This window comes from Lepidochelys olivacea, assembly GCF_965140295.1.
Source record: "Lepidochelys olivacea isolate rLepOli2 genome assembly, chromosome: 9".
NCBI classification, from domain to species: domain Eukaryota; kingdom Metazoa; phylum Chordata; order Testudines; family Cheloniidae; genus Lepidochelys; species Lepidochelys olivacea.
In genome coordinates, this window is record NC_140419.1 from 49,553,760 (window position 1) to 49,576,247 (window position 22,488).

The 22,488-nt window shown below is 43.7% G+C and overlaps 1 protein-coding gene across 1 annotated transcript in view; it reads right to left on the reverse strand.

Moving 5' to 3' along the window:
- Positions 1 to 757: 757 nt before the first annotated feature.
- The window catches only part of EHHADH (enoyl-CoA hydratase and 3-hydroxyacyl CoA dehydrogenase), a 49,292-nt gene continuing 27,561 nt past the window's right edge, over positions 758 to 22,488 (reverse strand). Inside the window, exons 6-7 of the mRNA XM_084639333.1 lie at positions 17,390 to 17,731; positions 758 to 3,472 (exon numbers count right to left, since the gene is read on the reverse strand). Of these exons, the coding sequence (XP_084495459.1) occupies positions 2,202 to 3,472; positions 17,390 to 17,731 (1,613 nt within the window). The 3' untranslated portion in view covers positions 758 to 2,201. The remainder of the gene's footprint in view (positions 3,473 to 17,389; positions 17,732 to 22,488) is intronic.

The following is a 22,488-nucleotide window of genomic DNA, read 5'->3' on the forward strand; positions in this document are numbered from 1 at the left end:
GTTAGTCTCTAAGGTGCCACAAGTCCTCCTTTTCTTTTTATCTTTACATGCTGATTTTGAAAATCTTGGCTGTAGTTTCTTGACCAGGACCAATGTTTAGGCTCTTCAGAAAAGGTTTGTACAGTCGTTCTATTGTGCTTGATTAGCCAGTACTAGAAGGTTGCACATTTGGTAGCTTGTGTAGGCTGGGTGCGTTGCACGCACCAGGCACTTATTGCGTCTTTCTATTCCCCCCACAAACTCCCTGTGTGCCAGTCCCTGCTATTTCAGGAACTCCCTGCAGCCTACTCCCTCATGCCAGTGGCTCTGTCACCCATTTCCACCTCCACCATGTGCTAGAGGTGCTGTGTTTCCTTTCCCCCTCAGGACTTTCCAGTCTCCCTCTCCTGCCAGGAGCTCTGTATGTCCCCTATTTCTCTCTCAATTATTATTTCTTTTCTTTCTTTGTAGGAGATAAGTCATTCAGGATGTCAATGTTTTAAAACTCTCTGCCTTCCCTCCCAATAGCTGACATGGGGTGCATTGTTATGCTGGAAGATGTTGATGGCTACCATCAACTGGTTCTTTTACCTAGACAATCACAGGTGGCTGAAGCTATTTGGTCTGCTAACCTGATGCCACGGTCTCTGTGGGTCTCTACCACCAGGAAACTGACCTGCAAGACCTTGATATCTACTACCACTGGGCAAAAAAGTGACCAGTGTACATGTGGGAGAACAATGCAGCAAAACCTGATGATACAACGTAGGCTATGAGAGAAAATGAAAATCAGCTTTATTAAAAATTAATGAAACAAAGCAGAGTCTGTTTTCAGATACGGCTTTTCCTAAGAAGAGAATGTGTGTGTTCTGGAGCCTCCAGGATCACCTGCCAGTAACTGGGAGCTGTGCTCTTTGCACAAAAGCAAGAGGAGTCCTTACCCTGCAGGACCAAGTTCAGAAAAGCAAATATTTCTCTTCCTGTTCTTTTATCTGCTGGAGGCTTCTCTCCCTGCCTGTAGCATAACTCCTATCTGCACAGCTCTTGAGCCCATTTACTTTCCATGGTACCCTTTGTACACCTGAAACACTGAAGTGCCACACAAGGCTTTTCTCCTGTCACTTGTAGTGCACAAAGCCCTCCATGCCTTCTACGCTGAGCAGCTGCCAGCAGGCAGGCTAGAAAAGCAGGTGAGGAGTTCTGGGAAAACACACACACACACACACACACACACACACCCTCCCTCTTGGAGAGGAGGCACTTTTGTCTGGAGGAAGAGGTTGGAGGGCAGGGGCAATGCTAAGGAAGGAGGGGGAAAGGGTGTGATCTTTCAGCCACTACCTAATGAGCAGGTCATAGTCTTCTGTGATTGTGCTGTGTTTATGAGTGTTATTTTGGGGGCTGGAGGTAGGTGCTGAGTGCCATCCCTTGATACTAGCTCTGGATGCTCTCTTTACTGCATCACAATTTACTTCCAAAATGCACGGTTCCATTCTGCACCATTGTCCACTCCCTCCAGTCAATCCAAAACCCCACAAACCTGCACTCCGTGAAGAGACCATTATCTGGGGCAGTCTAATCTGTTCCCTTTGGGAGGGGAAGGTCCATCCTGTAAATGAATCCTTAGTAAACTGGATGGTTCGGGGGTGGCTCTCCCGTGGGGACTAGTTCCTATGGTTTGCCTTTGGTCACTAGAGGGTTCTGTGGCAGGAACAAGAGGAGATCTGTAGCTGCTGGCAGATACAGCTAGGTGAGGATACCAGTCTGCAGTGAATCTTCACTGGCTTTGTCTCCCCTGAGCCAGGACTCCCGGCCTACCCTCCCACTTTCAACTGCCTCATGAGCTGCCAGGTGTTGCTCCCTCCCTCACCAGAGGAATGGCAAGAGGCAGGCAGTTAAGAACAGCAGCTTTAGGATCCAGCGGTCGGGTGAGTGCAGCTTGTCAGGAAACAGCCAGCCAGAAGGGGTCTCCTACTGGCAGCTTGAGGGGTTGTGTGGTGAACTAACGAGGTGGGAGGGAGGGGTGTATTGTGAGTAGGGAAAGGGAAGCGACAGCAACTACCATTTGAGGGAGTAGTTACTCCGCTCAGCTAAGCCAGACATTAATCTTCAACCTGCTGTGCTTTGGATTTGATTGGAACAGACATCACTGATTATGGCAGTGAGAGATACCTGTCACCACTAGACAAGTGGCTGAATGCGTAGAGAAGGCTGCAGGGACATCACAGCTTACTGCTCTGGTGTCCTGCATGGGACATCCACTCCTTCAGGGGAGGGTTTCCCATGGACACTAGTTTCTTCAGAAAAGCACTGGGTTGCATTCTGGGAATGTCAGGATGGGCCTCAGAATATTTTTGCAATTTAGCCAGAATGCGAGGTAGTCCAATGGTGGAAGCGTGAAACATGGGGCCACCTCTGTGCTTTGGCCATCCGTAGCCATGAATGTAGATTACATCAATATCTTCTGGGGCAGAAGCTATTCCATCATCTAAGATCTGGAAGCCCTCATTGATGAGGGTATACAGACAACGCTCCAGGATTTCCTCCTCGTCTATGAAGCGTGCCTTAATATGATGGGCATCTCTATACCCAATCAGGAAATTGTGAAGCCATGGATCTGGATTAGCTATTCTAGCCCCAGGTTTCTCATATTGGTACCAGCCCATGCCAGCCTTCTGGCCATACCTTCCATTCTCACATAGAAGATCAGGCAGCGGGCTGTATCTCCTCCTGCCACGCAGGCGAGCAGGAGTTCCTGGAGCCAGTTCGGGTCCAGTCAGGCCCTGCCCTTTCCGAGATCTCCAGCCCACATCAAGCCCAGCAAGATCTGACATTCGGAAGGGCCCCATATTGAAACCAAATCCCTCTAGAGCTTGATCTACTTCTTCTGGTTTACATCCTTCTTCTAGCAGGAAAACTGCCTGTTCAGCATAAGGAGCCATCATTCTGTTCCCAACAAATCCAAAGCAATTCCCTACGACAACCCCTATTTTGCCTATAGTTTTAGCTAAACCCATGGCGGTGGCAATGGTGATGGGCGATGTGTGACGACCACGGATTATTTCTAACAGCTTCATTACATGGGCAGGTGAGAAGAAGTGAGTACCAATGACCTGGTGAGGGCGACTGGTGGCTGAAGCAATCTCATCAATATCCAAGGCGGAGGTGTTAGTGCACAAGAAGGACCCTGGCTTGCAGATTGCTGACAACTTATGGAAGATCTCCTTCTTCAGTGCCATGTCCTCGAACACAGCCTCAATAACTAGATCTACATCCTGTAACATACCAAAGTCCAGAGTGAACTGGAGAAGGGCGGGATCACAGGCATCCGGGCGTTGGCCACTCCACTGCATTTTTGAAGCCTCATGTTCTAGAAGGGATGTCACAGCTCTTCCTCCTACCTCCAGCTGCTTCTGATCCTGTTCTACAGCTACTACGGACATCCTGGCCTTCACCAGAGAAGTCACAATGCCTCGGCCCATTGTTCCCAGCCCTAGTGATAAAAGCAAGAGAGAAACAGAGACTGTAAGTACTAGGAATTGTTAAGTACACCTCTGCAAATGGGCTCCTTTGGTACTTCCAGCACGTAAAGCAGGTCTCTGTGCAAATTAAACAGGGGCATGTAGATGGGAAAAAAGTAAATGGAAAATTGGGAGAAAGCAACATTTTAATTTGGTCTTTGAGTGCACTTAGAGGGCTAACTGGAGCATCTGTCTGAAAAGTGAAGATGTAACGGCAAGCTAATGTCTGTTCAAGGATGTGGAGCCATGCTGGGGTAGTATGCAGAGCACATGTACCCCTGTGTAATTTAAGTCGGTTCTCCAATTCATATATTATCATATGGGAAGTAGCTGGAGTAGGGCAGTAGAAATCAGGAAACCTGGATTCTATTTGCAGCTCTGCTACTGACTTCCAATGTGACCCTTTGCAAGGCACTTTTGAGTACCTACGATCCCCAGCTATAAATTAGGGCTGTTGAACCTTTATCTATTTTTGGAACATGCATTCAGAAAACTGTCATACGTAAGCAAGAGGAAACAAATAAGAGTTTAACTCTAGTGAAGTACAGAACTTGATCTTCCAGACCCTGTACTTCGCGGAACTTCAAACTCTGGAAATGGAATTTGGCATTTGATTTAAAATTAGAGTATCAGCCAGGCAAATCATTAATTGTTACTGATACTGTTTCTAGAGTTTATGATGTAACCAATATAATTGAAGAGGAAGATGTGGTACAAGTAGAGGTATTTAAAAATTGTTTCCTGTATCAGAAAGAGTATGGGAAGAAATTGTACAAGCAACTAGACAGAATGAGAATTTACAAAAGATTATTACAGCTATTGAAAAAGGATATAATAAAGTGATATTGAAGCCATATAATCAACTTATTAAAGACTTTTCAGTAATTGAAGGAATTCTGTTTAAAGGCAATAGGGTAGTAATTCCTGTAGTGTTAACAGCAGAGATGTTGAAACACATACATGAGGAACATTTAGCCATAGAAAAATGTAAAGGTAGAGAAAGAGAGGTTCTGTACTGACCACAAATGAACCAAAACATAGAGGTTTACATAAAAGAAAGTGGCATACGTCACAAATCATAGAAATGCTCAGTCTAAACAGCCTATGACATTTATTCAAGAAAACAAGACTTTGGTATAAAGTAGGTTTCAATCTATTTGAATATAAAGGACATGCATATGTTATAGTTCTTGATTATTTTTTGTATTTTCCTGAAATATCTATATTAGAAAACACTTGTGCCAAACAATTCATTAATAAAATGAATGGGGGACTTAGGTACTCAAAAGTTTTTATACGGCATACTCCATGCAGTAATGATTGATAATGGACTTCAATTTCACAGTCAAGAGTTTAAGTTTTGCCATAGCATATGATTTCAAACATATTACATCAAGTCCAGGTTACCAACAATCTAGTGGGCTAATTGAAAATGCTGTTAAAACAGTACAAATATTATAACAAAAGTTAAATTTGGAGAATGAGAAGGATCCTCCAAAGGACAAGCTGAAGGAGCAACTGGACAGGTAGGAGGAGAACCAGGTGAAGACAGAGTCCTGAGAGCTAAGGAAGGACAACATTTCAAGAAGAGCATGGTCAGTTATGCTGAAGGAGTCTGACAGGTCAAGGAGAAGGATGGGGTACTGTTTCTGAGCTTTGGCTAGGAAGAAGTCATTACAGACTTTGGTGAGAGCAGTTTCAATGGAGTGCAAGGGGTGGAAGCCAGATTGGAGAGGTTCTAGGACACAACTCCAGGAGAGGAAGTCCAGACAGTGACTGTGAACAGCACATTCCATGAGCCTAGAAATGAAAAGGAGACAAGGGGAAATAGGAGGGAAAAAACAAACAGTGCCACAAACATGCTTTAGTCTCTCCTGTCTTAAAAATCCTACCCTAGATCCCACTTGCCTCTCCAACTACTGCCCCATTCCCCAACTCCTTCAGCTTGTCCTTTGGAGGATCCACCTCATCCCCACTCCAACTTTCTGGGGGGGTTCCATAGAGCTCTGTCTGGGGACCTCTCCTCTTCTCTCTCTGTACTTTATCTCATCCACAAACATAAATTCAACTGTGCAGATGATTGGCAGGTCTACCTCTCCACTCCTGTCCAAACTAAAATCTTGGCCTGTCTCTCTGACATCTCATTATGGATGTCTAGCCATTAGCTCAAACTCTACACAGCTAAAACAGAGTTCTTAGTCTCCCACCCAACCCTCTTTCTCAACCACTGTGGACAATACCACCATCCTGCCTGTCCCTCAGGCCTGTAATCTGGCTGTCATCTTCAACTCACGCTGTTCTCTATATCCTCACACTCAGGCTATATTTAAATCTTGCAGACTCTTTCTATATAACATTGTTCAGATACAACCTTTCCTATCCATCCTCACTGCTAAAACTCGGGTTCAGGCTCTTATCTTACACCTTGATAACTGCAACATCCTTTTCCCTGTTCTTGACAAATGCCATCTTGGCCCTACTCACATCCATTCAGAACACTGCTGGAAAGATCATTTCCCTAGCTCATTTATTTGACCATGTAGCCTCTCTTTTTGCATCCCTCCACTGGCTCCTCCTTCTTTAGCATATCAGACATACTCTACATGTCTTCATTTTCGAGGCTGTTTATGGCCTATCCCCACCCTACCATTCTCTTGTTTGCTATTGAAACGTTAATTCCTGCCTCCGACTGGTCCATGATGCCAGCCTCCCTTGCTCATTTGTCAAATTTTCAAACAAACACCTTTGTGCTTTTTCCCACACTGCCCCTCATGCTTGAGAGGAGCTCCCTGTAAACATCTACAAAACTAACTCAATATCCTCCTTCAAATACTCCCTTAAAACTATTCTTTGCTGCGATGCCTGCAAAAAACTTGACAATGGTTGGGCTGCTGGCCCATTGCCTATCACTCTCCTGCTGGTAATAGCTCACCTTACCTGATCACTCTTGTTACAGTCTGTATGGTAACACCCATTGTTTCATGTTCTCTGTGTATATAAAATCTCCCCACTGTATTTTCCACTGCATGCATCCAATGAAGGTGAGCTGTAGCTCACGAAAGCTTATGCTCAAATAAATTTGTTAGTCTCTAAGGTGCCACAAGTCGTCCTTTTCTGTTTGCGGATACAGACTAACACGGCTGCTGCTCTGAAACCTGTCATATTGTCTCATTGTACTCCCCTGTCTTTCTCCATGTGTTGTCTCTTATACTTAGATTGTAAGCTCCTTAGGGACTAGACAGTCTTGTTCTGAGTTTGTGCAGCACCTAGCACAATGACTAGGGCTCCTGCCTGCTACAGTAATATAAGTAAATAAAAAATAGAGAACCACATAAAAAGTAAAATGCCAGTGGAGTTCAAAAGTTTTTTCATGTGCCAAGCACTCCTATAAAAGAGGCACTCTGAATGTGAGCATTGTTAATATCCAGAATAAAGCCACAACTTTACAAGGTCTGCAGTAATTCTATCAAAATGATTTTTTAAAATCCAAAATCCAGCTGACCAGGTTTTCGAATGAAAATTTATCAGCCAAACAAAGAAACACAAACCAAGGGGATTAAGAAATTAATCTAAAGCTGCTTTATGAAGAATGGCTGAAATTATGTCATCAGTAAAACAAGCTCAAGTCTCCATAAAGCAGGTCAAACAAGGTGGAGTATTTTTTCCACAAGCAGCCTGTCATCACTGATGTAGCTCTGACCACATGTTATACACACAAACACATGCTATGCAAAACATTTCCTATCTTGACAACAAGAACAAAGATTTTGAAAATGTGTTTTCAAAGACAGCTATTTTACTTCTGATGGGAAATATCACCAGAACTCTTATTTATGCCTGTCTTGGGTCCAATGATGGAAAAATAAGATCTGTTACATCATAATCAAAGTTAACATACCACTAAAATTTCATTTATGTAACCAACAAAGGTAAAGTAATTTAAAATGATTGTACATGTCCTTCTGTCCATTCCCATATATTGAATGCAGACAAAATACAGATGTTAACACTAAAAACATGCTGCCAGCCTGCTGCCCCTCCTCCCACCTCTGCCAGATCTTTCATCAGCAACTAGGGGTTTGATGGTGGATTCGGCACCAGGACCTCAGATCTTCCACTGGTGAGCCACGAAGACTATTTTTTTGTCTTAGGCAGTCCGACATCCTTGGTGGTACTTCATTCTCTGGGACACAGACCTGAGCCCATGGACAAGACCTGAGCTTGCCAAGTTCAGTTTTGGCCCAGGATAGTTGGTTACCAAGTTACCACCTGACTCTTCAATGGCCTGTATGTAAGGAGGTTTTCAGTAGCATGGTGGTAAGAGCAGTGGAAGCACCTGGAGCCTTGTTACACTAGAACACCCAGCAGGGATAACACTTGTGGGTTTTTTTCTAAAATTGGGTGGTCGAGACAAGGGGAGACTTGAACATTCAGCAGGTTAAGAGGCATGTCTGCCGATGACCTCATTAGATCCTCTTTGCTTGTAAGGCTGGTGATCTTGAGGAAGAGTGTATATGTGATGGGGTGTACTCTCCACACTTGCCCTGAGAGGGTAAATTAGGCCAATTAACCTATAGGCAGCACCTGGACGAAAGCCAGGGAGTGCTAGGGCCTAATTGGTTGATGAAGTCCAGCTGGGGGAGGAGCTGGGCTGGGTTTATAAAACCAGGAAGCTGGCAACAGACAGGGCTTCAGGGAAGTAGGCTGCAGTCACTCCTTGGGAGAAGGTAAGTGTGTTAGTGGCTAGAGAGTTATCCATAGTTACTCCCTAGGAGAATGGAATTGGAAGGCTGGTGAACCCAGAGAATGTGGACATGGCACACACCAGGTAGAGGACAGTGGACTGCCTGGGACAGTTTGTCTTGGAAAGACTTGGTTACATACACACACACAGGGAAGGGGAAACCACCTAATGACAGCCCTCCAGAGGAGGAGGCTGCAATTCCTGGAGCAAGAGGGGTCTGCAGGGTGAGAGGATGACAGCAGAGACACCATCAGAGGAGGGTGCAATGTCTGGCTGGAGCTAATCCCCAGAATGACCAGCAGGAAGTGCCACCAGCAGCGAATGCACCCCTCCCATGACAGTATAACAGAACAGAAAAATGGTAGAGAATCGTCAGGACTCTCTGTGATGTGGAGGGACCTGGGGGAAAGAAGAAAAAGTAACTTCTGCTCAGATGGTCCAAAATGACTGAATCCCACCTCAAACCATGCAGTCTCCAGCATCAGAAACCCAGGGATGTGACCAGGAAACACTCCACAGGTTGTATGGATTGGGGTGCTTCCTGAGAACTGTTGTGCTCAGGGATTCAGGGCTGTCTTCTCTCATTTCCTCTTAGCCATCTCAATAGTAATAAACCAAGCTCTTATCAGAACTGTCTTAGCATATTTCACACCCATTGCAATGCCAACAGCAGCAGGCTCCTGGCTTCCTCACAGATAGAACCACCACAACAGATCTTCTCCCTTTCAGTTCTTTGCCACACAGCTAAAAACTACTTTTCTACCCATTTCATTATACAATACATATGTACATTATAAATCCACTTGTTGGGCAGATTGAGCAAATCATGGTTTTCAGTTATTGATCAGTCATATAAGATACAACTAATATATAGTGACTCCATTTATTACAGAAATATGTACTAAATTCAAACTATATTAAATTGTAATCTGACTTTAAATGGACAATTACATTAAAAATGCTGTGTCAGGGAAATGCTATGTGGCATGTTCAGAATATACAAGTATTGTTCCAGCATTATGTTTAAAATCATGCAGAACAAATGCTGGCAGACTGATGTAAATTGAGGCTGCTCTATTTCAATGATTATTTGGGGTTAATATTTCTCATTGAAATTATTAATGTGACAGCAGGTGAACAGGAGGGGCAAACAGGGGACTTCTGTATGGAGTTCACAGGAAGGTGCATGAGAGGTTCTCTTTCTAGGTACAGTTCTATGCTCAAGAGTGTGATGGCCAGCAACAGATCAGTGATCGCAACCTGCAACGGATGGGGAATGTTTTTTTTCCTGCCTGAAGCCAGAAGGGACTTCCTATGTACAAAGTGCGAGTTGGTGATTGTGCTGGAAGGAAAGATTTGTGGTTTGGAATTACAAGGACTGACACTGCAGAGCATCAGAGAGGATGTAGAGTACTGGAACAACCAGATTCAGGAAGCATCGCCACCCCAGAGTCAAGGAAGAAATGAACTGGTGGCCAAAGAATGAGAGAATGTGGAAATCAGAGAGTTTGTAACCACCAGAGGCATGAGGTCAAGCTGGCATTCTACTCTGTTGGAGGCAGATGAGGATAGGCAGGCTGTAACTACCAGAGAGGACCGGGAAGAATTCCACACAGCTAGAAGTATCCAATCAGCTTCTCAGCACGGAAACTGCAGAAAATGTCTCTGAAGAGCCAGCTAGTTGAATGGAACAGGTGCATTGGACATTCCTGAGAATGGCTGCTCAGCCCAAGCAGCAAGACTATCAAGCGTACCTGTGAAGAGATCGCCAGCCATCCACAGAAGACAGATAATACCTAGATGAGGATGCTGTGCAAAGGAGAATGGAAAGAACATTCTGCAAAGGACAGGCAGATAGCAGGATGGTGTGCTGCCTTATTGGAGCCAAGACATAAGACATCACTCTAAGATTGGCTAGGCTTCTGAACTCAGCAGGCAACGATCCATTGGCCTTCGTGACACTGCTTCACAGGATACCTTGCAGATTATAGACAACTTCACAGAACTCAGCATGGGGCTGAAGGAGAATATTCTCTGATCTCTGAGATCCTTCCTGTCTCATGAGCAAAGCAAAGAAGTCAGACATTCCAGAGGTGAACTGCTGCCAGGGCAGTAGTGTAAGATAGAGTTTTTTGGTTTTGTGGAACATTGGTCTACCTTCTATGAGGAGAGAGAGCTGTATAGTCACCTCAGTTGAAGGGGAACCAATCTCCTCAGGGACAGGCTGGCTAGAGTAATCAGAAGGGCATTAAACTAACATAGAAGGTGAAAAGGGGCACTCATTTAGTACAAAATCAAGATATCAAAGCACCAAGGGACATGAAAAGAATAAATTGTTTAGTTGCCTATACACCAAAGCTAGGAACCCAAGTAATGAACAAGAAGAATTGGAATTGTTCATTTATTAGCATAAATTTGATGTAGACAGTATTATTGAACCAGGTGGGAAGATCTGCATGATTGGAATTTTAAAATCCGTGGTTACAAGTGGTTTAGGAAGGGTCTAGTGGGCAAAAGGGGAGAGGCAGAGTCACTCTGTCAAAAATGGCATTGCCTGTTTCCAAGTCTCTGACATCTAGGAAGTAAATTATCTTGAATGCTTGTTAGAATATGGATCTATAGATAAAGCACAAGAGGGGTGTCTGCTACAGACACCAAATCACACTTGGGAACAGTATAATCAAATAATAAGACCGATTGCCTATTGGGTCAGATCAATGGTCCATCTAGCCCAGTGACTTATCTTCCGACAGTGGCCAGTGCCAGATGCTTCAGAGGGAATGAACAGAACAGGGCAATTTATCAAGTGACAATCCTTGAGCACTAATCTATAATGTGCAGGGGGAAAAACTGGGTTGTAATGGGGGTCTTCAATCTAATTGACACATGCTGGAGGTTTCTTGATGCGAATACTAAAAATATCACTGGAATTTCTATAAATTACAGATGACAATTTTCTAACTCAAACAGTATTGCATCCACTCCAGGGGGATTCTATCTTAGACTTCTCCTTGACAGATCATGAGGAATTGATCACAGAACTAAAAATTAGTGGTTGCTTACATGCAAGTAATCAATATACTTGGTGGTTTAGAAAGGCCACTTTCACAAAGCTGGAAACAATTATGAGCCGAATCAGCTGGGAGAAAGAAGAGATATATATAAAATGGAAAAAGGAGAAATTGTTAGCAATGAATATAAACTAGAAGCTAGAAACTGTAGAAAATGGATAAGGGATGCAAAAAGACACTGTAACAGGGTGCACTCACCACTGTAGTTCCTCCTTGTGGGTGGCAATCAGCTCTCGTCTGGCCTACCACGCCCTTCCATTAGTCACTCAGTTGCTTGCCTGCCCCAGCTGGGCTTCATCATCAATTAGCCTTATCAATCAAGCCTAACTCTCCTGCTGGTGTTAAGGTTAACTGGCCCTTTCTGAGCCACCTTAACCCCTTCAGGGTTGGTGTAAGGTGCATACCCCATCACAATCAAAAAGAGAACTCCTACAGCTAAAAGAGTTAAGGACAATAAGAAGAGTATTTTTTAAAAAGTTTATCAGGAACAAAAGGAACACTAACAATGTTATTGAAGATGGAAATGGTAGAACTGTCAATAATAACAATACAGAAAAGGCAGAAGTGTTCAATAAATATTTCTGTTCTGTATTTGGGAAAAAGCCAGATGATGTATTCATATCATATGATGATGATGACTGTCTTTCCATCCCACTAATATTTCGGGAGGATGTTAAGCAGCAGCTACTAAAATCAGACATTTTTAAATCAGCAGGTCCAGAAAACTTACATGCAAGAATTTTAAGAGCGCTAGCCATGGAGCTCTTGGGACCATTAACATTAGTTTTAATAAGTCTTGGAACACCAGGGAACTTCTAAATGGATGGGAAGTAAGCTAATGTTATGCCAATCTTTAAAAAGGTAAAAGGGATGACCTGAGTAATTATAGGTCTGTCAGTATGACATCGAACCTGGGCAAAATTATGCAATGATATGATGATGATGATACAGAACTCAGTTAATAATGAATTAAAAAACAGTAACCGAATGAATGACAATGAACAGAGACTTATGGAAAACAGATCTCGTCAGACCACCTTGATATCATTATTTGATGCGATAACAAGTTTGTTGATAAAGGTAACAGTGTTCATGTTGTCACAGTTCAGGATGACTGCACCTGTATTCCTCCTTTGTGATGCCTTGAGGGCATCCACTTTTCGGCTCCCGACTCCTCAGCCATGATCTCTCTTGAGCAGAGACCTATGCTTCACTCCCTCCCTGACCAGGCATTTTCCAGGCTGTACGGTTCCCTCCCTGCATTGTAATATTCCCAGCAAGCCAGAGTGCCTAAACATGTCAATGTCTGTGCTTTGCTTTCTATCCGAAAGGTATGAAAAGTTGTAATTGCCAGTAGTTACAATTTACCACACAACTCTTTCTAAGCACACACATTTATTCCTAAAGCATTACAGTGAAAACAGAGGTCACCCCAACTCCAACCTTAAGCTCTGGTAGGTGTCAGTTCTTCCAAGCCTTCCACAGAGGTTGTCCCCTCCCCTTTGAACAGAAGATCCTGTCCATTTGCTAGATCAGAAAGAAGGACCTGAGTCAGATTAAATTCAGGCTATTTATCCAAAATTCCTTTCTTTGCTGGTCTCTGGAGAATCCAGTTTGAACTAGTATATGCGAGCCTCTCCAGGTGGTGGTACTTCTCTGGAGATGTTGCAATCTGAATGAATTTGCCTAATGACCCCCATTTGTTCTTAGTTCCTGGAGGAGCTGTGGTTACTCTCCCTCATGGAATTACATATAATCCCTCCTCCACAAAGATACATAAACTGAATTCAGTAAGATCTCCCAAAGATATTGTAGGAAATTGCCATTTCTGTCACAGTTCTAATATATTTAGACTCCTGTAAGGCATTTGATTTGGTACCTTACACATTTAGATTAAGAAACTAGAATGATAGAAAATCAACATGGCACATTTCAAATGGATTAGACTGGCTAACTGGCAGGTCTCAAAGTGTAATTGTAAATGGGGAAAGATCATCGAGCAGGTGAGTTTCTAGTGAGGTCCTGCAGGTATCTGGTTTTGGCCCTATACTGTGTAACAATTTTATCAATGACCTGGAAGAAAACATAAAATCATCACTGAGAAAGTTTGAAGATGAAGCATAGATTTGGGGAGTGATAAATAATGAAGAGGATAAATCACTGATTCAAATTGATCGGGATTGCTTGGTAAACTGAGCGCAAGCAAACAGTATGTATTTCAATGCAGCCAAATGTGAGGACAAACATCTAGGACAGTGGTTCTCAAACTGTGGATTGGGACCCCAAAGTGGGTCATGATTCCATTTTAATGGGGTTGCCAGGGCTGCCATTAGACTTGCTGGGGCCCAGGGCTGAAGAAGCTGAAGCCCCAGCCCCACCACCTATGGCCAAACCCCAAGCCCAGGCCCGAAGCCTGGGCTTCAGGCCTGGGTGGCGGGACTCAGGCTACAGCTCCCCCCAATCTGGGTCTGAAGCCCTTGGGCTCCCCCCTCCTCCCTACGCCTGGTGCAGTGGGACTCAGGCTTTGGCTCCCAGCTTGGGGCAGTGAGACTTGGATGGGCTCAGGCTTCAGTCCTCCCTCCTTGGGTTGTGTAGTAATTTTTGTTGTCAGAAGGGGGTCGCGATGCAATGAAGTTTGAGAACCCCTGATCTAAGAATTAAGAATGTAGGCCATCCTTCAGGATGGAAGACTCTGTCTTGGGAAGCAGTGACTCCAAAAAAGATTTTGGGATCATGGTGGATAATCACCTGAGCATGAGCTCCCAGCGTGACACTGTGGCCAAAAGGCCTAATATGATCCTTGGATGCATAAACCAGAATCACGAGCAGGAGTACAGAGGTTATTTTACCTCTGAATTTGGCACTGGGGTGACTGCTGCTGGAATAGTGCATCCAGTGCTGGTGTCCACAATTTAAGAAGGATGTTGATAAATTAGAGAGGGGTCATGAGAATGATTAAAGGATTAGAAAACATGGTTTATAGTGAGACTCAAGGAGCCCAATCTGTTTAATTTAACAAAGACAAAGTTAAGCAGTGACCTGATCACAGTCTGTAAGTACCTACATGAGGAACAGAAATTTGATAATGGGCTCTTCAATCTTGCAGAAAAAGATCTAACATGATCCAGTGATAGCAACTTGAAGCTCAACAAGTTCTGACTAGAACTAAGGTGCAATTTTTTAAGTGAGGATAATTAGCCATTGAACAGTTTACCAAGGGCTGTAGCAGATTCTCTATCACTGGAACTTTTAAATAGAAATTGGATGATTTTCTAGTAGATATGCTCTAGGTCAACCACAGCAGTTAGACTTGAAGCAGGAGTCACAGTTCAGGGCAACTGCACCAATATTTCCCCTCAGGATTCCAGCACAGGCACCCAATCTCAGGCTTCCAGCTCCTCAGCTGCCTTTTCTGGGTGGAGACAGGTGTCCCACTCCTTTCTGACTGGGGTATTCCCAGGATGTACAGTTGCCAGCCTTCACTGTATTATCCCCAGCACAGTCTGCCCAAACAGACCTGCTTGGTTTCTCTTCAGAGACAGTTAATAGGTGTAGTTGCTACAGTTGTAAGATACCACATGCCACTTCCCATGCAAGCCTGCTATATTCGTAAGGTAACAAGCCTTACAGAGAAAATATATTAAAAAACAATAAAAAAATACATGCATGCTAAAAAGCTTATCAGAGTTAACCTCACTCCTAAAATGCGCTCTGGCAAGAGCAGTCCTTCAATACCCAACCCAAGGGGGATTCCTTGTGGTTACAAGTTAATCACAGCTTCAGCTCAGAACAAGCATCCAGCCCTTCCAACCCTACCCTAAGGATGGGGGCTCTGCATGGTCCTGAAATCCTGTCCATTTGCTGGATCAGGGAGAAGGCCCTGAGCCACTTAAAAACCAGATTATGTATCCAACCCTTTCTTTCTCAATTGGTCTCTGGAGAAACCAGTTTGAACTAGTAGATGTATATCTCTACAGAGGGTAGCTTCAAATGGTTGCTAATGGAGGAAGTACATTAGCATCCCCCTTCCCTACTGGAGAAGGTACATACAATGCCACAATAACACATACACTATTATATTTTTGATACAATGTACCCCAAAGGTGTTAACCTTCATTCAATAAGGTTTAATTTAACTCAGTAAATTTATCTTAATTCCTGAAGGTTTGTTCAGGATATTTCAGGATACTGTCAGTCTGTCACAGCAGGAATTAACTCAGAGAAGTCCAATGGCCTGTGCTATGCAGGACGTCAGACTCCATAGATCACAGTGACCCCTTCTGGCCTTAAAAATCTATGAACCCATGAATTTCCATGAAGGAGTGTAGTTTTTCAAATGACTCATTTATCTAAGTGGGATTTATCCCCCAAACAGCAGAGAATCTCAAGTCTAAGCTCTGCTTCCTGTCACCTATTCGTTCTTACAAAAATGCAAAATGGAGCCCTCCCATGTGTGATAGGACAGATAATATTTACATGAATTCAATCATTTTGCTCAGCAATGAATCACAAGACAGACCCAATAGTGCTCCATGCTGCTTGCATAAATGCCATCTCACCAGGGAAGGACCTCGTGACAATTTAATACTAGCCTGTTGGGAGATTAATGTTTGCCAGATTTAAGTACAGTACTTAAAGTCCAAAGATTCATAAATGACCATTCAATATATGACATTAATTAACTCGGCAAAACAAACGAGAAAAAGGGACAGTTCAAGAAACACCATCTGTGGCTTCTTCTGGCAGAGATGAGCTTGAAGAGGGCTCAGAGTTCATTGCAGGAAATGAAGATCCTGTATATGATAACCAGACAGTGAAAAGCAGTGGCAACCTGACTGGATATCTCTAAAATTGAAATGGACACTTTCCCAGTTCTTTATTCTTGTCGAGCCATTTTACACAAAGTGTAGCGATCAACATGCAGAGCAGGAAGGTTGGTTTTTTTTTTTTGTTTTAGTTTTTAGATCTGTGCAGTGCATCAAAGGGTTTTATTTAAATTGCACTTATAAAAATTTAATGAAAGCATTATCTTCCAGGGGGTGCAAAACGGCAAGGGTGGATCATGATGAGATGAAAGCTTCTTAAAATGCAGCTGTCAACAAAACATTTTTGTATTTATATATCCCTGACACACACTCACTCACTCTCACTCTCTGCACACACAGTCACAGATGACAAAACTGGATTAGAAGAAGAAGTTCATACAGATCTCTGTTTATAATATGGAATTAACTATGCTTTCAGGACAACACTATTTTAAAATGAAATTACCTATATATGGATATTAGGAAAAACTTTTTCACTAGGAGGGTGGTGAAACACTGGAATGCATTACCTAGGTAGGTGGTGGAATCGCTATCCTTAGAAGTTTTTAAGGTCAGGCTTGACAAAGCCCTTGCTAGGATGATTTAATTGGGGATCGGTCCTGCTTTGAGCAGGGGGTTGGACTAGATGACCTCCTGAGGTCCCTTCCAACCCTGATATTCTATGATTCTATGAACTGAGGATGAAGCTGTAGTTGAAGTGATATCAGGGTAGCTGGAGGTAGGAGCATACAGAAATGATCTGACACTATGGGATTAAGCCATTTAACCTCATCTCAGTCCTCACTAGCAGAGATTTACTGTTACAACCAGTTAGTACTAAAAGGTTTCCTTCCTAGAATATACCAATCTTGTGTATTCTGTTTTAATTTGGGAGGCTTGAGAAGCTCTGCCTTCATGAGAGCGTGTACCCCTGGAGGGTACATGCAGAGGCACTGATGCCTCCAGAGGACTCTTCTTCAGCCCTTCCATAAAAGGTAAGGTCTTATTGCAATGAGGCTTTTGGAAGGAGTGGGGAGTAAACTAAGGGGGAAGTTGTGCAGCTTCAGGACTCCAAAGCAGCTCCCAAAGCCCCATTGTAGGAAGTCATTCAAGACTTTCTGGTTTCCTGGGGCTGCCGTGGTCCCACAAGGTACCCAACATTATTCTATTGTTTCCTTTCCCAGCACTCTTGGGAAAAGCCATACCACTCCAGTTCATTTAGACTGGCATTTGCCATGCTAGCAAACATAATGGATCTCACCAACTTACCTATCACAGCTACTTTCCGGATGGGCTGAGCTGAAGCAGTTTTCCAGGAAGCTCCAGAGGGTGTTATCCACTTCTGTGCTGCTCTCTGTGCGAAGAATGCATACTGCAGTGCTTTGGCCTGGCCTGAGGTCAGCAGGAGGTTAAACAGCTCTCTCTCCTTCAGAATTCCCTCTGTGAAGGGTAGCTGCACAGAGGCCTTGACTGCTTGGACACACATCTCTGGAGACAGACATCCCCGGGCCTGCTTTTTCACTTTCACAAGAACCTCACTGAGAATGGCATCCATGTTGGGCAGACTCTGAACTTGCTTCAGACTGAGTCTGCGAGGATTTAATGGCTGACCTGTGTGGGAGAGTTGAGAAATACAGTTACTGAACTGCCAACCCTACCATTTTTCTGGTAGACTACAGATTTTTGCCCCTTTCTACATGGAAAGTCAATGCCTCCTGCTGGTTCGGCTGCTGCTTGGTATGTAAAGATTTCACATGACACCGGAGAGTGATTTGTAAAACGTTTAAAACTCTTCTTCCATTTCCTGGCTTCTCTCACAATTGCGATTCTCCAAATGCACACTCCCCAGACGTTCCAGCAAGGCAAAATTCCAAGCAAGCGCTTCTCCTCAATTGCTGATGCTTGCCTATTCAGGAGCATAAACCACCAAGCATGCTGTATTCTCTGTCTCCACCTCTCCATTTCTCATATCCCTTTGCTATCATCCATTTCCAGTGCTGTATTAGTAATTGGTTTAGGATGTGTCTGAGTAGCAAAGTAAATTGTAGTCAGTGGTCTGGGTCCACAGGGTGTTCATGTGAAAGATTTGGGAATGTCATTTGTTTCTGTATTAATTCTGACCTAACAGCATGAATTTCCCATGACACTTTTGGGAACATCCAACAGGATTATACCCTATCAGAGGTCAGTAAATGAATAGCCAAGGACAGTTTGTATCTACACACCAGCAAGGGGCTAATCAAAGAGTCCCACCAGTGCATGAGTTATTACAAGACACACTAGTTGCTATAGTGATGGCACAAAGGAATTTTAATTGACCAAAATAAGTTACATTTCAGGCACCCCCTCCAAAACTACAAACCCTGGAGCCACTGTTCAGGTCTTTATTCCATTTTTACTCACACAAACTCCTTGTGTTCTCAGGGGAAGTTTGCCTGATTAAGGATGGAGAGAAAAATAGAATAAGAACTTCAGGATCCATCCCATTCATGCTACTAAGGATTTACATGGTGCTTTACAGCATCACAGCACTGTACAGAACATTAAGTAATTAGCCCTTCCAGCACCCTGAGGGGTAATTCTGGACATTGCCACACTGAACACAACAGAGCAGTTCACGGTGGGCTACCACTCATGATATCAGCTCAAAGACAGGAGCAGTTATAGACTCACACCTGGCAGTGACCTCCTTGCCTGGTGCCCTGAGAAGCATATTAGTTCTGTGGTCTTCCACTGGAGTTTCTTGGCCCCTGCAGCATCAGCCCAACCACAGGAGAGCATTTGCTTCAGCGATTACTAGAATCTGCCCACCCAGCTCTTCCACTCTCATAGCATCATCTTAGCTATGACAGAGCTTGTGCAGCTGCCTTTCTGGCCTGTCAGCCTGAAGAGAAGGAAAAGCAGCAGAGTAGTGCCCACTCCATATTAGCTGCTGAAATGCAGAAACACTAGTGGAGCCATAATGGTAGCTCCCTAACTAGCCCATCCCAGCTCCAGTTCTTCTTTCAAGCCAATAGAGCATTTGAGAGAAATACTAGGCACATGATAGATTAATTTCCTGGGTATGAGGTAAGTTAGACAGCCAGGAAACAAAGAGCTTTTTTTTTTTTGAAGTTCAAATTTGTTTATTGAAAACTTGTGAAGAATCCAAAAAGAGAAGGAAAAATACCTCCTGTGCAAGCTGCTCAGCTTTTCTTCAGAGTATATCTGGAGAAAGATTTCTGACTGAGATTGAACAGATTTTGGTTCAACCTTCCAAAACTGGATGGTTTCATTCTTCTCCAGCTTTACTCTTATTTATTCTCCTTTCCTGAATCTACAATTTTTACCTTCAAATCTGCAGTCCTCAATATCAGGCCATATACACAGTGGGTTTTCATCTGCTGATCAAAACTGTACTTTGAGATTTGTGGGTGGATCTGATAACTGAAAACAACTGACACTGATGAACCATACTATGAGATTTTACATAAGATTTCTGTTGATTTGAGAAGGCCCTGGAAAGAGATGCTACCATATGCTATGGGAGACATTCAGCATAGCCCTCAGGTAGTGTCTATCACTTGTAGTTAGGAATATTGAGACTAAAGACCAGATGAATAAAGTTCCTTGCACTGGTGACAAAACATGAGTATTTAACACCCTGATAGGGGTGCTGGAACAATTTGTATAGTGGGGGTGCTGAAAGCCATTGAACCAAACTGCAAACCCTGTATATAATGGAAACCGCTTCAAGCCGGGGTGCAGCAGCATCCCCAGCACCTTAGTTCCAGCACGTATGTACCCTGATCAGATTATTATAACTCCCTACTTAGATTGTGAAATCTTTGGTATAGGGACCATTTTTTGTTCCATGTCTGTACAGAACCTAGCCTTGACTAGTCCTTGAGTGGGGCTCCTAGTTACTATCACAATAAAAATAATTGAAAACAATCAGCACCAGATTACTAACACAATGAGAAATAACCCAAATCCAAACCTGTGACAGAGAGACCAGCCCAGACCACCTCTAGCCTGGTAAGGAAAATAAGGGAAATGGGGACAAGGGCAGCATTGTTAGCCACAGCTACCCAGAGGGCACAAGAACCCTCAGTCAATGGAAGCTAAGAAAGATACACATTACCAGGAGCTATATTCTAGGTGGCACCAATTAGAAGCCAAGGACGTAAAATGTTCCAATCTGTAGAATATGCAACAATAATAACTATCATGCCATTGAAGTAAGAGAAATATATGCAGCCTAATTAGGTGCCTAAATTCTTGAAAAATTATTGGGCTCCATGTGCGAGACCCAACCCCACAGTCTGGTTCCAGCACAATGAACTTCCAGACAAGGAACTGAAGACTGCTGCTAAGATTTGTCCCTACTCCCCAGGCCAGCAGAGACAGGAAGCACATAAAAGGAAGGCAGTGCACCTAATCCATCAGAAGGACAAATACCACCCCTTGCTCTCAATTGCCCACCTCTGATCAAGCCAGGAGCAACACTGGTTGGCTCAAGAGCGCAGTATGTCAATCCCTCTTTGTCTAGAGCAGTAGGCAGCCACAATAGTGAGCCTCGGAGAGGGACTGAAGAGAGGCAAGGCTATTGGGAATGTCCCCCAAGGATGGTTGAGAGATACAGTTGGTTGGTGCCTGCCTCCAGTGGTCACCATTGAAGAGTCAGGATCTGCCCAGTTACCCAGCAATCGTATCAGTGATGCCCATCGGCAACCTGCTACTCAGACAGGAAACACACATCACCACACTGGCAAATCGGCACTCAGGCTTTCCTCATCCTCTTTCCCACCTACAGCCTGATGCCAGGAGGTGCTGCTTTGACCCAAATCTGCCTCAGGTTCTGCTTGGCTCCCAGTGCGGTTGGTCTTTGTACAATATGTGCTTTCATGCACTGAGAGCAAGTGAATAGCCAAGTGACAGTTGAATGACTGAGATTGACAGAGCCAGAAGAGTACCCAGAAGTCACCTACTACAGGACAGGCCCAACAAAGAAAATAACAGAACGCCACTAGCCATCACCTTCAGCCCCCAACTAAAACCTCTCTAACGCATCATCAAGGATCTACAACCTATCCTGAAGGATGACCCATCACTCTCACAGATCTTGGGAGACAGGCCAGTCCTTGCTTACAGACAGCCCCCCAACCTGAAGCAAATACTCACCAGCAACCACACACCACACAACAGAACCACTAACCCAGGAACCTATCCTTGCAACAAAGCCTGTTGCCAACTGTGTCCACATATCTATTCAGGGGACACCATCATAGGGCCTAATCACATCAGCCACAATATCAGAGGCTCGTTCACCTGCACATCTACCAATGTGATATATGCCATCATGTGCCAGCAATGCCCCTCTGCCATGTACATTGGTCAAACTGGACAGTCTCTACATAAAAGAATAAATGGACACAAATCAGACGTCAAGAATTATCACATTCAAAAACCAGTCAGAGAATACTTCAATCTCTCTGGTCACTCGATTACAGATCTAAAAGTGGCAATACTTCAACAAAAAAACTTCAGAAACAGACTCCAATGAGAGACTGCTGAATTGGAATTAATTTGCAAACTAGATACAATTAACTTAGGCTTGAATAGAGACTGGGAGTGGATGGGTCATTACACAAAGTAAAACTATTTCCCCATGTTTAATCCTCCCCCACCCCCCACTGTTCCTCAGACGTTCTTGTCAACTGCTGGAAATGGCCCACCTTGATTATCACTACAAAAGGTCGTCCTCGCCCTCCCTCCCCACTCCCCTCCACCCCGGCACTCTCCAGCTGGTAATAGCTCACCTTAAGTGATCACTCTGGTTATAGTCTGTATGGTAACACCCATTGTTTCATGTTCTCTGTGTATATAAAATCTCCCCACTGTATTTTCCACTGCATGCATCCGATGAAGTGAGCTGTAGCTCACGAAAGCTTATGCTCACATAAATTTGTTAGTCTCTAAGGTGCCACAAGTACTCCTTTTCTTTTTGCGAATACAGACTAACACAGCTGCTACTCTGAAACCAGTTGAATGTCAATTTGCTGGTGCCATCCAGTGGACACATTGTGCAATGCTGCTCTAAATTGGCAGCCGGGACCTTTATTTAAAAAAAAGAAAAAAAAAAAAAACCCAACCTCATGAAAGAACATTCCTCTTATAAATTACAGCTTGCAGCTCTTCAAGAAATTAATCTCTGTCTGTAGTTTTCAGTGTAGTCTCTGTTCCTTTCTTATCAGGGATATTTTCAGAAGTGAGGACATTTATTTTGGCTGCAAAAGCTAAGGCTTGAAGACTATGTTAATTTACCTGACCTGCCACACATCAGTCTTGATTTTCACTGAATAAGTAAACGTGGAGCATCACTTCTG